Source organism: Acanthochromis polyacanthus, chromosome 6 (assembly GCF_021347895.1).
Source record: "Acanthochromis polyacanthus isolate Apoly-LR-REF ecotype Palm Island chromosome 6, KAUST_Apoly_ChrSc, whole genome shotgun sequence".
Lineage (NCBI taxonomy): Eukaryota > Metazoa > Chordata > Actinopteri > Pomacentridae > Acanthochromis > Acanthochromis polyacanthus.
Window position 1 is genome coordinate 12,163,141 of NC_067118.1, and position 18,158 is coordinate 12,181,298.

Consider the following 18,158-nt stretch of genomic DNA (forward strand, 5'->3'; position numbering starts at 1 on the left):
TGGAGATAGGAGCACACAGGTAGACTACATCTTGTGTAGACGGTGTAATCTGAAGGAGATCAGTGACTGCAAAGTAGTGGCAGGTGAGAGTGTAGCCAGACAACATAGGATGGTGGTGTGTAGGATGACCCTGGTGGTGAAGAAGATGAAGAGGGCAAAGGAAGAGCAGAGGACCAAATGGTGGAAGCTGAAAAAGGAAAAGTGGTGTATGACTTTCAGGAAAGAGTTGAGACAGGCTTTGGATGGTCAGGAGGTGCTTCCAGATGACTGGACAACCACAGCAAATGTGATCAGGGAGACAGGTTGGAGAGTACTTGGTGTGTCATCTGGAAGGAAAGGAGATAAGGAGGCTTGGTGGTGGAATGAGGAGGTGCAGGAGTGGATCCAGAGAAAGAGGTTAGCTAAGAAGAAGTGGGACACTGAGAGGACTGAAGAGAGTAGACAGGAGTACAGGGAGATGCAGCGTAAGGTGAAAGTAGAGGTGGCAAAGGCCAAACAAGGGGCTTACGATGACTTATATGCTAGGTTGGACAGTAAGGAGGGAGAGACTGATCTGTACAGGTTGGCAAGGCAGAGAGACAGAGATGGGAAGGGCGTGCAGCAGGTTAGGGTGATAAAGGATAAGGATGGAAGTGTGTTGACAGGTGCCAATAGTGTGATGGGAAGATGGAAAGAGTACTTTGAAGAGTTGATGAATGAGGAAAATGAGAGAGAACGAAGAATAGAAGAGGTGACTGTTGTGCACCAGGAAGTAGCAAAGATTAGTAAGGATGAAGTGAGGAGGGCATTGAAGAGGATGAAGAGTGGAAAGACACTTGGTCCTGATGATATACCTGTGGAGGTATGGAAGTGTCTCGGAGAGGTAGCAGTAGAGTTTCTGACTGGGTTGTTCAACAGGATCTTAGATAGTGAGAAGATGCCCGAGGAATGGAGGAGAAATGTGCTGGTGTCCATCTTTAAGAACAAGGGAGATGTGCAGAGTTGTGGCAACTACAGAGGAATAAAGCTGATGAGCCACATGATGAAGCTATGGGAAAGAGTAGTTGAAGCTAGACTAAGGGCAGAGGTGAACATCTGTGAGCAGCAGTATGGTTTCATGCCAAGAAAGAGTATAACAGATGCAATATTTGCTTTGAGGATGTTGATAGAGAAGTACAGACAAGGTCAGAAGGAGCTGCATTGTGTCTTTGTAGATCTGGAGAAAGCTTATGACAGGGTGCCCAGAGAGGAACTGTGGTTTTGTATGAGGAAGTCTGGAGTGGCAGAGAAGTATGTTAGAGTGGTGCAGGACATGTATGAGGACTGTAAGACAGTGGTGAGGTGTGCTGTAGGTGTGACAGAGGATTTCAAGGTGGAGGTGGGACTATATCAGGGATCAGCTCTGAGCCCCTTCTTGTTTGCTATGGTGATGGACAGGATGACAGACGAGGTTAGACAGGAGTCTCCATGGACTATAATGTTTGCAGATGACATTGTGATCTGTAGTGAGAGCAGGGAACAGGTGGAGGAGAAGCTAGAGGCGTGGAGGTTTGCCCTGGAAAGGAGAGGAATGAAGGTTAGCCGCAGCAAGACGGAGTATCTGTGTGGGAATGAGAGGGACCCAAGTGGAAGAGTGAGGTTACAGGGAGAAGAGATCAAGAAGGTGGAGGATTTTAAGTACTTGGGGTCAACAGTCCAGAGCAATGGAGAGTGTGGAAAAGAGGTGAAGAAGCATGTACAGGCAGGCTGGAACGGTTGGAGAAAAGTGTCAGGTGTGATGTGTGATACAAGAGTTTCAGCTAAAATGAAAGGAACGGTTTACAAAACTGTGGTGAGACCAGCCATGTTGTTTGGTCTGGAGACAGTGTCCCTGAGGAAAAGACAGGAGGCAGAGCTGGAGGTAGCAGAACTGAAGATGCTGAGGTTCTCTTTGGGAGTGACCAGGATGGATGTGATCAGGAATGAGTACATCAGAGGGACAGCACATGTTAGAGCCTTTGGAGATAAAGTCAGAGAGGCCAGACTGAGATGGTTTGGACATGTCCAGAGGAGAGAGAATGAATATATTGATAGAAGGATGCTGAGTTCCCCACTGCCAGGCAGGAGGCCTAGAGGAAGACCAAAGAGGAGGTTTATGGCTGTGTTTAGGGAGGACATGAAGGTGGTTGGTCTGGGAGAGGAGGATACAGAAGACAGGGTTAGATAGAGGCAATTGATTCGCTGTGGCGACCCCTGAAGGGAAAAGCCGCCAGGAAAAGAAGAATAAGTGTACATGTAAACAAGAAAACTACTTTAGTAGTATGTGGAAGATAAAGTAATAAAAAAAAAATTCACAAGCATGATCGTTATCTACCTGTTGTTTCCATCCATCCTGTAATAAGCTGAGTCACCTTATTTGCTCTAATGATGTCAGGTTGCTGGTCAAGGTGGTAATTCCACCCTCGGTCAAGTAGAGATCTTCTCTCTGAATCGAGCCACTCCTCGCTTGGTCAAGACTGTCCCCCTGAGGGCCCCTATCCTGTCTCTGGAGTATGTGAAGGGGCTGTGGTCGAGTACAGAGGAAAAGGAGGATGAGAAGGCCCAGTGTCTCCCCAAGACTGGAAACATCATCTGTGCTGGCTTGCAGGATGGCAGGTCAGCTATTTATAACAACATTATGCAATATGTGTTTTAGTGAGCTTTACAGAAATTGTTATGTACTGGTATATATTTTTGACGTTTAGGCAATGCCAAGCTTTTTTACATTCCTGCTTCATGCAGCGTTAACACACATACATAAATATGATATGCATGTGACATCCTCATTTTGAGAAAGAGGCAAAGTTTCTTTTAGGTTTATTATTGGACTTTAACAGTGCAATGGCTCCTTGTATTTACAGCATCCTTGTGTATGGCAGTGTAGACACAGCTGTTCAGTGCCTCCTGACCCTAGTGAACCCTGACAGCTGTCCAGTCCACTGTCTCAAACACTCCCTGACTTACCTCTTTGCTGGACTCGCCAATGGCAAAGTAGCTGTGTACCACAAGAAGACTGGAGGTGAGTACTCACTGAAGAACACCTACCACACTAACAGGATGGTTTGCATCCAAGAGAGGGAAGAGTAAAGAGACTGCTATCCACTTTCACAGTATTATACTGCTGTAGTAAATGCTTGAGCAAAAAGTTCAGAATAGGTGTGAAACCACTGCCTTTTTTCCTCTCAGAGAGACTCTGGGATGTGAACTCGTGCAGATTGGTTTCACTGGGCTCTGAGCCAGTCTCCTGTCTGCTGACACTTCAAGACACTGTATGGGCCAGCTGTGCCAACCAAGTTACTGTCATCCAAGGAGCCAGCCTCCAAACACAGGTATTCAAAGCTTCAAGTTATCCTCAGGTAAACTTGTATTTCTCTCTGAAACAAAAATTGTGGATTTGAATTTTCCATTCCATTCAATAGAATCTAACTTAGGTATACGTATTGGAACCTATAGGTTCTTTTGCTTGTAACATGACATTGTACAATTAAATTTAACATGTTTAATCCCACTGCATTGATACTGTAAAATTCAACATTATTATTGTTATTTTTAAATTAATCAACCATAAACTACTACAGAGCTCCCTGAATTCAAGTTAGTACATGTAATTTGTATGTGTATGTTATAATTACATGTATGCATTGCAAATGGGTGTCAGCATGTCATTACACTTTTTGAAGGTAGTCACCTTTAACAACTAACATTTCAAAAAGAACAAATACATAATACTACCATTGGAATGACTACTAATACTTGTATCCCAATTTAAAGTACTGAAAAGCAAAAAAATGTAATGCTCTTTTTGTGTCACAATGTCTAATTTCTATATGGACAATATAGTGTAACTCACACTCACATACCCCACTCATGCTCACGTGAGGGAAAGGGAAGGAGGGGAAAAGGAAGCAGGCTGTCACTAAGCAGAGCTAGAGGTGGAGGTGGAGGACAAAACAAATAGCAAATAGTAAGACTGGCCTTGTGATTTATATCTTACTATATTCCCATGCAAATACTTTTTTTCAGTTGTATTATTGTACTTCCTCAGAATCTGCACAAGTTATTTTAATGTGGGAGACCATCCAAAAGAAGTCAGTGGACCACCACAGCTCCATGAGAGCCACAAATATATTGTAAGCAAAAGCAGATCAAGTACAATTTTCCTTCTGATGAATGGGAGCATTTCTATAATCTGCTATTTCATTTTCGTAAGACATCCAAGATAAGACTGAGGGCAAACGTGAGAGTGCACAGAGCACGAATATTAAGAGAGTATGTCGACCACATGAGCTTTTTATTATGTACTTAATGTAAATAGATAATGGTAAACACAAAAACAATTTATTGAGCAGAGAACAGATCATTTGCCCTAATGAAATGATTCCTTTCATGAAAATATAATGCCTTGATAAAAGGTGTTTAGACAAAAATATTTTTCTTCAGATTTCCCAGACAGCAAAAATACGATTTCATAGAACCAACAGACATATTTTACCTGCTAACAGATAATCTGATCGTCTGTATCTGTCTGTACTCTAGAGCTTTGTAGCCCATTCAGACCCATGCTGCAGTGTTAGCCACATGGTCCACTCAGGCGGAGGAGTTTGGATGGCCTTCGCCCAGAGTCCTTCCATTCACCTTTTTCACATAGAGACATTGGAAGCACTGCAGGAAGTCAACATCTCAACCCGCATCACACATCTGTCACCAGGCAAGACCAACCAAGATGACACTGAGAATTAAGGAGATATGCAAAGTGTACAGTACAGTGACACGGTGATTTTAATCTTCTGCTGAAACATTTTCGGTCACAGAAAATCTCACTGTAATGTTGAGTTAGACAGTTTCTGTAAAATCATTGCAAGGATGGCAGAAGGAGAACAGACAAAGACTACATAACAGAACAATAAGCACTTTATAGATTGTTGACTGCAGATCAAAGATGTGTAGCTTCAGATTTAGAGACACAGATACAAAGTTAGTGACATGTAATGGTGGTATGGTGGTATATAACTGTATGAAAGAGAGCGAGAGGAGAGTAGGAGAAAGGTGCGCAGTGCATCATGGGAGTCTCTCTGCAGTCTAAACCTATAGCAGCATAACTAATGAATGGTTCAGGGGATCCCGAGCAGCTCTAACTCTAACTTTCATCAAAGAGGAATGTTTTAAGCCCAACCTTAAAGTAGAGAGGGTGTCTGCCTCCTAAACCCAAAGTGGAAGCTGACTCCACAGCAGAGGAGCTGATAACTGAAGGCTCTGCCTCCCATTCCACTTCTTGAAACTCTGGGAACCGTACACCTGCAGTCTGAGAGTGAAGGGCTCTGTTTGGATGATATGGTACAACAAGGTCTTTAATATATGATTGAGCTTGATCCTAAACAGTTTTATGTTTGAGAAGCAGGATTGTAAATTCTGTCCTGGATTTAACAGGGAGCTAATGAAGGGAAGCTAGTATAGGAGAACTATGATTTATTTTACTGGTTCCTGTTAGAACTCTGGCTGCAGTATTTTGAATGAACTGAAGGTTTTTAAGAGAATCATTGGGACCTCCCTGTAATATGAAATTACGATAGTCCAGAACTAGTGTTAAAGCATCACTCTGAGATAAGGTGTTCCTGATTTTGGCTATATTGTCTGTATTACAGGTCAGGTTTGTGTCTCCAGTTTACTAATCAGTCAAGGCCTACTGTGGGTGGGTACCAGCCAGGGCATTATCCTTACTTTCCCTGTACCTACCCTGGAAGGCATCCCCAAGATCACAGGTCAGTAATGCCTACAGCAGCTTTCCTGTTCACCTCCTGACAGCTGCATGTTCGATGTGACTGAACCTTGGTATTGCACACACAGCATGTGCTCATTATCCCTTGAAAGCTGTTTGTATATCTATGCGCTGTGATCACTTATTGCACCTGTGCTCACAAAAGCACTAGTGATCATTAAGTTAAAGCTGCTGTCCGGAGTTTGAATCGCAGCGTCTCCCAAAACACTGGTGGTCCCACCCTCCCTCCCTCTGATTTCGCCCCTTTATTTGTGCACGCGCGCAGTACATGAGAGAAGTGCCCGGAGTGCTGCAGCATCTCGCCTGTTTTGCTGTTTTCCCCTCTTCTACATTTAGTACATTTAGTAAATAATAAAGGAATTACGTTAAAATGCTGTATTGAGTCTAACTTGTCCTAATACCAAAATAACATGAATCTGCTAGGACGAACTAGTAAAGTTTCAATATGTGATTACACTCGTGTATCCCTCTCGATGACGTTGTTTATCAAACTTAGTGCATTTACGCGTGTATATGTGTTACATTGTTTATTTATTTCTATCTAGAGTTCAGAATTGCATGACTCCTCTGACGAACAGTATGTCCCAGACGCCCCAACATCTTCCTCCAGAGGTCGGGCATCTAAACGAAGCCGTCAGGCGGGCTATGGAGGCCGTGGTCGGGGAGCGATGCGAGCACCCCGAGCCAAAAAACGTCCTGCAGTCTCTTGGCCTGACAAGCCGTGGGATTGGTAACTTTTCTGGAAGTTGCTGAGCCCTGATGCTCTCTCCTCCACAAGCAAAACAAATGTGCGCGCGGTTGCGTAGTGCGTAGCTCGCCCACCTCTGCATGGGCTTGCTTGCTGTGCACGTAACCGTTGATTGACAGCATGACAAAGCTGAAGCTCGAACTTGATTGGTCGGCAGCAACCGGCGCTTTTTGGAATAACATGGGCGTCTATGAGAGGAAGGCGGAGCTCAGGAATAAATTTTCATATTGCGTTATACTAACTTTATATTATAGTATCGAACTAGACTAACACATTTAAACTTTGTTAAAAAATGATACATAAATTGAAAACAAACGGAAACTCCGGACAGCAGCTTTAAAGCATCACAAAATAGGGAACTGAACCACAAGAGTTACCAGGTTAACACCGATGATTGTATTACATTGACACAATAAAATATTACTCTACTATATTTTATTTTGCCCGTAATATATTATACTGCATTTAACAGTATGCATTGAAGAAAAAAAGCATATGTAGTGCTGCTAGATCACGTAGTATCATGTGAACACTAAAGGCACTAGCCTTTAGTCAGCTATTTGGAATTCAATTCTCAGTATCCACAATGGTTGATGTAAACTTCCAGTAGTTTGTTGGATAGAGAAAAGGGCAAAGTTTTGACCAATACTGCTAATGTGCACTAAGATATATTAGCATTAAGACGTGGAGCTAAAAGAATAGTGTGCTTTCTTTTTGGATTTGCTTGTAAATTATACTTTCCAGTGGTCTCAGTGAGGATTTTGACATGAAAACATTTTTGTAAACTTCCCCCATTGGCCTTAAAGTCCCCTTAAACACTCTTTGTAGCTGTTTAGAAATTTGATACTGTCTCTGCAGAGCTGTATTCAGAGCTACTATGTACTGTGGTTTGGTTCAGTTAAATTTGATTGGAATAGTAATTTATTTTTTAATTTTGTGCCCGCATATGCCTTGTTCTTATATTTTACATCTCCCAGTGTCCATATACATTTTGGAAGCATGATGTACACACAACTACTTATTTTTGCATCAGGTAGTTTGTTATGAATGGCATTCTACTGCTTGATTTTAAAATCTGAAATTGATAAAAGTCTAATTAAAATAGATTTAGCATTCATGACCACATTTCTATTCAAACTAACAGACTAAATTCAGTCTTTACTCTGTTGGCATTTAAAACATCCATAAGGGTTTTACTGTTTGGCTCTTTGTCTGCTCTTTTTTGTGGGCCTGTCATTCACGGTGCATATGAAGGCATGCTACATGGGTTCCCAGCCACCAGGTTCAACAAGTTTTCAACATAATAAAGTGGTCCCTCACTATATTGCAGTTCACTTCATGCGGTTTCACTGTATCACGGATTTTTGGATTGGATTTGGTTCTGTGGATGTTTCGCTATGTCGTGGAATTTTGAGGTATAGATATTTTTCTGTAATTGTCATTGTGGTGACTTGCATTGAAAAGTAACACTGAGGACATATATCTGCTTTATATACACTATATAGCGGCTAGATGCTTTCATATTGACACAGACTATATAAATGTATATATGTATAAATGTAGCAGGAAGTCATCAGACTCACTACACTTCACATTCACGATCCTGACAACCTAACACTTAACCAAACTAACTAGGTTGACTAAACCACAAAAACATAATAAAACGCAAATATTAATAACACTGGAATACTAACATAAACCACAATAATGACATTTAAACCCCCACCCAACAGCCCAAACTCCCATGGTGCATTGCAGCACCACAGTTCAGTCATAGCGACCAGCTCTGCCATTGCTACATTATTTTAATTATTTTTGTGGAAAGATAAGCATTTTCTGGCTTAACAAATTGAAAACAATATAAAAAAATATATGAAAAAAACATATTGAAAATATTTAATATAAATAAAATGCCTAGCATACAGCACTGGTCTCTGATTGGCTCAGTGACTGTAGTGTCAGTCTCCTCTGTCTCCCTTGAGTATAGTGCATACGGTATAGCGGCATTCAGTATCTGACCTTGTCTGTTTCACCCAGACTTCTGATTGCTGCATAGTGTTACTCTGCAGTGATGTGTAGTGCGTGTGGAGGGTTTATAAAGCCTTAAAATATATATCAACAACAAAAACACTCAGAGAGCACAATACTCCTCCAAGACTGTTCATTCTCTGACCTAGCGCTGAACCGTAGACTGTATATAAAGATGAACGTAGCGTCTGTCTCATGCACTGAACACAGGCGTGTGTTATGCATGTGTGTGTGACTCGCCTGATCTAAATATACAGCAGGTGGCGGTAATTAATGGGACTCAGAAACACCCCCACAATTTAATCAATCAATCAATTGTTCCTTGTAACAACTCCGATAAGTCGGCAACAGTGGATTTGTAGTCGGATCACATGATCCCCAGCAAGGAACTGACGCAGCGTTCACTTGTCATAGTTACAGTGACGCCGTACCAGCCACTATATCTTGCAATTGAAATCCTGAACAAATCTGTGGATCTAGACTCTTAGCCGCATCACTGCCAAAATCTAATCACTTGGTCCTTATGTCATTTCTGACCTTCTCTGAAAATTTCATCCAAATTGGTTGGTCTGTTTTTGAGTAATGTTGCACAGGACAGGCAGATTCACAAAGAAAGTGCTGACCGTCACATAACTCTGCCGCGTTCCTTGGCGGAGTAATGATAAAATAAATATTGTAGCATCAGACTTGTGTATGATTGTCTTCATTTGTGTTTACTTTATTTTGTTTATTATTTTGGTGTTTATTTATGTTGTGCCTTGGATCTTATTTAAAAAATTATTTGGTCAGATATTTTGTTTTGTATTTGCTTATTGCCCTGCTCATGTCTCAGATGTCGGTTCTTGTAGTTTTTAGTACAGCTGATTTAATTGTGGTACAGTGGGAGAGTCGGTTAGCCTAGCCCTGCTAGACCCATGTTCTGAAGGCACAAGGGTCTAGGCACGCTCGACAGGGAGGGAGGCAGGCTAAAAGGTTGTCTATCAAATCACTCTGCAGCAATTGGGTAGGTATACAACGAATAGGCTCCTAGAGCGCCGGAAATCAGAGGATACAGTAGTTCGGTGAAGCCTTATTTATACAGTCTATGGGTGAAGCTCAAGTATATTACAGACATGTTAACAGAAAGATTATTCAGAGTCGGTGCTAATGGAGCTCAACGACTGATGTCGTTTTTGTTGTCGACCCTGGCAGAGAATTAAATTCGTTGCCGTGGGTTGTCTAGCACGGCTTGGCTAGTTGTTTCCGGTTGTTTCTGTCAGAATCGTCGCGCCTCTGTCGTCACTTAGTTACGCCCGCCTTCTGACTCTACACTTCATGGTGATTCGTCCGGCCAGTTTTAGGAGAATCAAGCCTCGAGCCTTATGGAGGGTAACTAGACCCACCCTGGCAGAGAATTAAATTCGTTGCCGTGGGTAAGAGTCGGTAAGAGCACAGTCCATGTTTGTTGTGCTGAGTGGTGAAATAAAACTTGCAAAAAACTGTCCTGTCATGCTGTGGATATGCAGCATGGAAGACAGCAAAAGACATGAGCATAACAACGCAAAATAATTGTAACCGGCCTGACCTGCAGTCCTGCAGACTGGGGAGTCGACCAATATTTAAATATTTAAGGCTTACAATATCACTGCTACTTCGTGGATTTTCATCTGTTGCGGGATGGTCAGGGACATAACCCCCTTGATAGATGAGGGACCACTGTATACTAAAGATTGTTTTGGGTAGTTGCAGTGCTTTACCAACAGTTCACTTTAATCACAAAATATGCATATATGGTAATATTAAAAAGTACACAATGATCATTATTACTATTTTTACACTTAGTACATGCCAAAAACAAGCTCAAGCAATTTTTTTTTTGAGCTGATAGCAAAATTTAGCCAATAAATATTTGTACAGTATATAATGTGAATGGTCAATTGTTCATTTCAGTAACTGGTAGATCATTCAATTGTCAAAGCAGTCATCAGTTGTAGTCCTACTTTCAAATATCTGCTAGTTAATCTGTGTCATTTATTTCCTCCTATCTGCTGGTTTGGGGATTCATTAAGGACTCTTGTACCCCTCAGGTAAAGGCATGACATCTTTGAATGCTCACTGTGGTCCAGTGGACTTCCTAGTGTCAGCCTGCAGCACACTGGCCTCTGATTTGCTTAAACACAGTTCCATTCTCAATGCCAGGAAGGAGGGTGCTAACACAGACAGAGGAGGAGGAACAGTTGAAGATAATGTCAGAGGAGATGAAGGAGGGCAGAAGAAGAAGAAGAGCACCTGTCTGCACGATTCTGAAGCTCCTCCATCAAGGGAGGAAAAGCCTAGGGGAATGGTGCTGCAGTACCACCTCCACTCTACCTGCAAGCTGCCTGGGAAACTGCTGACAGCCCAGCCAGAACTAGCAAACCTCAGAGCCCCTCCAGAATCCTTCGAACACAGTCCAGAGGATGGCTCCATCTATGAAGTGAGCGAGGACCCTGATATATGGGTGAGAGGGCGGCCAGTTGATTGGGGAAAAGAAGGGGAGGTGAGGCGCAGCAAAGTAACCTCAATAGCCATCTTTTCTGGTGGAAGAGGATATCGAAGGATAGGACATCCAACATCAGCAAGCACCTATTCAGATTCCACTGAAAACACAGTACTAGTGTGGCAGTTCCCTCTCAATCTCAGCCAATGACAGAAAAGACTGTAAATTTAGATGGGTCAAGGAAGTTCACCCCTGACAGCCATGTTTTTTGTAATTGTCTGCTTCATTTCAGTGGTTTGATGTGATAGATGACACCATAAGCAAGATGAAATAAGAGTACCATTACATGAGAGGCCTACCAACACTTAGTAAGCAGCTCCCTCTAGGAATCTTATAGGACGACCAACATTCTTCAGCTCTTTGTGCAGACGTTATACATAATGACTTTTACCTATAACAACTTTATACATTGCACGCCAGACTGTGAAGGTAAGATTATCAAAGGCTTTTTTACCGATTTTGCAGGCAGACATGACACATTCTGCTTCAGAATGTGCTTAGTCATTAAGAGTTTTATATGTGAGACGCAGAATTTTAAATTCTATTCTGGATTTAACAGGGAACCAGTGAAGGGAAGCTAGTATGGGAGAAATATGATCTCTCTTACTGGTTCCTGTCAGAACTCTGACTGCAGCATTTTGTATCAGTTGAAGGTTTTTAAGAGTATAATAGGGAGATTCCAAAAACAGGGAATTATGATAGTCCATCTTAGAAGTTACAAATACATGGACTAGTTTTTCACCATCACTCTGAGACAACATGTTCCTGATTTTGACAATATTCCATAGGTGAAAGAAGGTTGTTCTACAGACTTGGTTTAAATGTGTGTTGAAGGACATATCCTAATCAAAAATTGCCAAGGTTCTTTACAACATAACTGGAAGCTAAGGCAATGCCATCCAGAGTAACTACCTGGTAAGACAGTGTATTTCTGAGGTGTTTAGGGTGAAATACAATAACCTCAGTTTTGTCTGAATTTAAATGAAGATAACTACAAGTCATCCAGTTCTTTATGTCCTTAGGACATGCCAGGAGGTTAGCTAATTGTTTGGTTTCATTTCGCTTTATAGATAAATATAGCTAGGTGCATAACAGTGGAAATGTATGCAGTGATTCCTAATAATATTCCTTAAGGGGAGCATGTACAAAGTAAATAATATTGGTCCTAACACAGAATCCTGTGGAACTCCGTAACTAACTCTGATATGGGTGGAAGAATTATCATTAACATGAACAAACTGGAATCTGTTCAATAAACACAATTTAAACTAATGTGGTATGGTTCTTTTAATCCCAATAACATGTTCCAGTCTCTGTAATAACATGCTGTGATCCACTGTATCAAATGCAGCACTGAGATACAGCAGAACAAGTGCAGAAACTTGTCCACTGTCTGAGGCTAAAAGAAGGTCATTGGTGACCTTCACCAGTGCTGTTTCGGCACTGTGATCTATTCTAAATCATGATTGAAACTCTTCAAACCATTTCTGTGTTAATGGTCACATAACTGGCTTGTGTAACCTCACGATGTAGATAACCTCAGGTTTTGAGTTTTGAGTTTTGAGTTATTTTAGTTATTTTGAGTTAGTCCCAGGGGTGAAAGTAAGCCGGTACGGTCCAGTACTGCGTACCGGCAAAAGATCAGGTGGTGGTAAGCCTCTCTTCCACCGGTACGCCGCCCGACTGCCTGCTATCGACCATTCACTCAGCAGTACGTGAGTGCGCATGCGTGCCTACTTTCCTTAACACAGCGATCGCTATGGCCAGTAGCAGCCAATAGCAAATAGGTGTGCTTGATTTATTGCACTGGGACATTTTTCACAACTAGTCAATAGACGTCAACAAGCGCCACTTGCGCCAGGACAGGGCGAGCAATAAATTACACCTGAAATTCCACATGTTCTTGTGATTGGCTGAAAAACTTTCAACAGGATTTACAACGGTTATCATCGACAGATACATATTTTAAGTAAAAATGGAGAGAAGCACTACAAAACAGTCAAGATTTTTTTGTCAAAGTAATAATGCAGAGGAAAATAACCTATTTGATTAAAAGAAAAGACAGGCACACTGAAGATGGGTTACCACAGAAAAGCAGAAACTAACTGCTACTACTATAACTAGTTTAGGCCTCTGTGGAAAATCTTTTAGGTGATGTGTTTTGATGTTTAGTTCCATTTTGAGTGTTTGCTCGTGACCTCATGTCTGTTCTTAGAGCATTGTATTCTGGATATTTATCAGTGTTTCAATTAAAGCAAAAAGTTTATGTATTTTCAAGTGTTTTTAATTCCTACCTATTCCATTGGCATATAGTAAAATTTAATGTTTTTATTTGCTTGCATTTTGACTTTGCTATTTTAAAATGCATGAAGTTAGAGCGAGATGAGGGTTTTGGTAATAGTACCGGCAAGAATTTAAAACTACTTTCACCCCTGGTTAGTCCCTAAACTTGCATTTTCTCTCAGAAGAATTAGTACCTTACATTAGCCACGAGGTGGTAGTAGAAGGTCGTTACTGTCCCTAAGATTAAATTTGATAGGTTTTCTAGTGCGCAAAAAGTGCTAGGGTTGGCCACCTTACGGAAATATGCCATCTTTTCTTTCTCCTGCCTGCACCCAGTCCTGTGTGGACATTACGCTCAAGCTAGAGCTGGATTTAACAAACCACAAAAGAGGTATGTTGATACTTAAGTTAACTGCAGAAATTACGTCTATAAACCACATAGAAATCGATATTCTGGTGCTCTTCAAGGTTTTACCGTAGCATGCTAATGCTAGCAAAGTGAAGCTTGAAACGGGAAATATGAGCCTCTTAGTATATCTAAAAAATGGTCGGGATAACTTTGAGAGGAATTAAATGGTTTTCCACTGATATTTGTTAACTGTTTTTTGTGTTTACTGTGGTTGCTACTTGAGCAATTTACCGTGTAAAATGAAGGATCGCTGACTAGTTAGATGCCGCATATGTTCAAACGCTAGAGTACATTTTATGCAGCTGGACTGTGAGTGAGTGTTTGTAATGTGTTAAACTGCAAAATGTGTTGCATAATCGACTGTAGGTTGAGGGAAGAATGTATTTAAATTCAAAAGGTTATATTGTTCATCTGTGATTTTCTAGAAGTTGTATTGTTATATGTACAGCCTGTTATGAGCTAAGAAAGGACTGACAGAATGGCAATTTTTTTTAAGTGAATGTAATGGACAGTTATTATGAACATGAGTAATTGTCCTGCACATCAGTGTATACTGTTTTTTTGGGGGGATTCTCTTGAGTGGGACTTTGATCTTTATCCATCTGCCAGTGTGTGTTGATGTCCACTCACGTCCACATCTCCATCTCCATCACATTGGGATCGGCCATCGCCTCAGACCATCTCATCGGACGTTCATTATAAGGGGGCAGTAGGATTTTCTGAGTGCACTCAATATTTTTTTGTTTTGTTTTTGTTTTGTTGCCCATTGGTTTGGGTTTGACTTACCTGGCCAACCAGTTGTGGGGGAACAAAGACATTTTAAATCCTTGAAACTGTTGTTGAACTCAGGTGTGATTATTGTGAACTGTCAGTGGATACATTTTGGTCGTTTCGTCATTCATGAGCTAAACTTTATATGTAGGTTCAATTTTTTTTTCCTGAAAAATTACAATTTGTTGTCATTGTGTGTTTTTGGGGTGAATGTACTCTGAACAAAATTCCTTTCCAAACCTGAATTACACCTTAAGGTGTTAGAAGCAAAAGTGAGGGTTACACTTGCAGCAAGGACTTTAGAAATAAAAGGGACGTTGGATATGGGTCTATAGTTGGCTAAAACAGATCCCAGATAAATGCCACACTCAGTTCTAGTAGCAGACACATCTGTACATCAACTGTTCAGAGGAAACTGTGCAAACCAGGCTTTTTTGGTCAAGTAGCTGCTAAGAAACCCCTAAGGAAAAAGCAACAAGCAGAAGAGATTTGTTTGGGCCAAAAACACAAGGAATGGACATTAGACCAGTGGAAATCTGTGCTTTGGTTTGATGAGTGCAAACTGAAGATCTTTGTCTGTCCCATGTCTGTGCAACGCAGAAAAGGTGAACGGATGGTCTCTACGTGCGTTTAGTTGGACCATCATTTATTTTTCAACAGAACAATGACCCCAAACACACCTCCAGGCTGTGTAAGGGCTATTTGACCAAGAAAGAGAGTGATTGAGTGCTGCGTCAGATGACCTAGCCTCCACAGTCACTTGACCTAAACCCAGTCGAGATGGTTTGGGATGAGATGGACCGCAGAGTGAAGACAAAAAGTCAAGCATTACTGGGAACTGCTTCTTGGTTGGAAAACCATTTCATGTGGCTACCTCATGAAGCTCATCAAGATAATGCCAAGAGTGTGTAAAGCAGTAATCAAAGCAAAGGGTGGCTACTTTGAAGAATCTAAAATATAAAACATGTTTTGACTTATTTCATACTATTTTGTTTACCACACACACACACACACACACACACACACACACACATTCACATGTATAAGTAAAAATCAGCTAAGGAGTAATAATGTGTAACAAATCATCTCGACATTCAAATTCTTTTATTGATTAATCAGAGGACATTTTATTACACTTTGATGATTGCCTTAACAATAGAAACATATGAAAAGATAGTAAAGTAGGCACGTTTTTGACAAGTTTCCAAAATTACGCTTATGTATGTTACTTTTGTATGTTACTTTTGACGGAAAAAAAGTTCACTTTTGTCCATCAAAAAGTAACATACAAAAGCGTAATTTTGGAAACTTGATAGGCCATTTGTCAAAAACGTGCCTACTTTACTATCTTTTCATATGTTTCTATTGTTAAGGCAATCATCAAAGTGTAATAAAATGTCCTTTGATTAATCAATAAAAGAATTTGAATGTCTGTGACAAAGTGGGTGAGAACTGTCATTTCACCTCACCACTTGTCCCTTAAAACATTCACATTACACAACACTAGTATCTTTTGTCTATTCCGTTTTAATTTAACCATGCCATTGTAACATTTTAGCACTTACTATCCCGGGTTTGTTTGTGTTAATTGTTGCAGTTTACATCCATGAGTTAAAGGAAAACACACAGCCATTATTAGTTTCAGTTATCCTTTATTAAGTTACAGGTTAAATGTTGATTAATTGTTTGTTTCTTTGTTCATACTTACCTTTGTGTGTTCCTTTGTTCTGGTTCATCATGTGGAACTGGTGTTTGGAAGGAGGCCGGCCCACCACTTCCTGACTTTATAGTGTTGCCGATGTCAGAGTGACATCACTGGACCAGACCATGTGGAGGGTTTTCTTTTCTTTGGATTAATGTTTCTTTTGTTTTACAAAGCATCCAGCAGCAATGTTTTTACATGTACCCTTGCAGATAATCATTTAACATTCGTAGAGGTTGGTAGTGTCTATGGTTGTGGTGTAAAGCGAGTTGTAGTCAGCTAGGTTAAACAGTAGGTCACCATGTTGTATTGTGGTAGAATCCAGGTGAATAAGTGTCAATTTGAAGCCCTATATAAGCAGTTAAGCTTTGCTGCCTCAAGAGAGAGGTGAGGATGTGCTGCCACAATGTGAGTTTTTTTTTTTTTCTGTTGTGTAGCTACAAGATTATTTTGAAGTTAATTTTCTTTGTGAATTATTTGTATTGTTTTGTAACTTTGATTTCACAAAAATGGAGAAGCACGGCACAATAAAATCTGCACCTCTTTGTCACTCAAAGAAGTCTGCCGAGTTTGTCTGCCTACCACCTTCCTTGACCATTCTGGCCAGGCAACCTCTACATATGGTGGCAGTGGTGGTTCCAGGCCAGTAGGAGACAACAATGCAGAAATCAACGAGATCAAAGAAGCAGCAAGAGACAATGGACAGTGCAGGAAAACAGGCACCAGAGGCACTAGAACCACAAGGGGCAGCTGGTGAGCAATCTACTGAGCCACATGACCTAAATGAGCTTTCAAACCTGTTAAAAGGCCTAATGCAACAGCAAGCTGAACGAGACAGAAAATGGGAGCAGGACAGACAACGCCAGTGTAGCAATACTGCAAAGGCCCTGGAATTCCTGAGCTGATCAAAACTCAGACAAGCTGTCCCTCTCCAGCACTGACCAACACCCAGCTCTATAGGAAGATTGAGACATTTGTATTTCTGTAGGTTTTCATTCACAGAAGGATGGAGCTCATGTGAACATTTAAACCCCTGGAATAACTTTTCCTCTTTAAAAGACAATGACTTTCAATTATATGCTATGGATGTCTTGTTTAATGAACTTTCATGCTAAAATCCCTTTTCAGCTTTAGGAGACCCTCAGCCGGAGACGTCTCTGCATTCCACAGATCAGATAACAAGTCGTAAAACTTTATGGCTGAAGGCTGGAGTCACCCTTTCTCTCTCTTTGACTGAAACAAAGAGACTGGAACTGAACTTAAATAAAAACACTTGCCAAATTAATATTTCTATATGCACCATTGTATTTACCTGTGACCAAATCTCTGACTTGTTGTTATATTTTCACTGTGATACATATTTTTAATGTCATAAACATAAACATATAGTTATGAATGAAATAATTCACATCATATGAACATATGTATTAATCTACACGTGTTTCACTTTCACACAACTGAATATGGTGAGATAGACAGATCGTGTTTTGCACGTTTAATATCATATTTTAATCCATTCTGCATTCTTCTTTCTTCTCTACTCTGTGAGAACAAAGAGATTCCAAATTCCACCAGAGACTCGCGCCGAAAAGTTCTCTCTCTCCGCCCAGGTCCTCCCCTTAGCTGGACCCACAGATAAATTCAGCCGTAGGCCACATCAGGCGCTCTTACCACTCTTACCCCGCTCTTCCCTTTCTTCACTACCTGAGGAATCCATGACAGAGATTCTCGTTGTTTTCTTACCTAAAGCGCGTTTTTTCCTATCTTTGAAATTCCCTCACCATCTAAGTTTGTTAACTATTTATCTCAATATTTTTGGAACATTAGTCTAGACATTTTGCTCACGTTAAGCCGAATTTTATTCGTTTAATCTGGAGAACCGATTCAGAACCAGCATTTATTTTTCTTAATTTTGACAGTTTTTCA

General features: G+C 40.9%; 1 protein-coding gene across 4 annotated transcripts in view; it reads left to right on the forward strand.

The window, feature by feature from the left end:
• Positions 1-12,339, forward strand: part of LOC110971246 (rho guanine nucleotide exchange factor 10-like protein) — a 133,006-nt gene extending 120,667 nt beyond the window's left edge. For 3 of the 4 annotated variants that reach the window (XM_051949344.1, XM_051949345.1, XM_051949347.1), the window contains 6 exons: positions 2,393-2,613; positions 2,859-3,016; positions 3,184-3,326; positions 4,534-4,705; positions 5,640-5,756; positions 10,616-12,339. In XM_051949344.1, coding sequence (XP_051805304.1) covers positions 2,393-2,613; positions 2,859-3,016; positions 3,184-3,326; positions 4,534-4,705; positions 5,640-5,756; positions 10,616-11,217 — 1,413 coding nt within the window. In that variant the 3' untranslated portion in view covers positions 11,218-12,339. The remainder of the gene's footprint in view (positions 1-2,392; positions 2,614-2,858; positions 3,017-3,183; positions 3,327-4,533; positions 4,706-5,639; positions 5,757-10,615) is intronic. The other variant, XM_051949346.1, reaches the window with a different exon arrangement.
• The last annotated feature ends 5,819 nt before the right edge of the window (positions 12,340-18,158 follow it).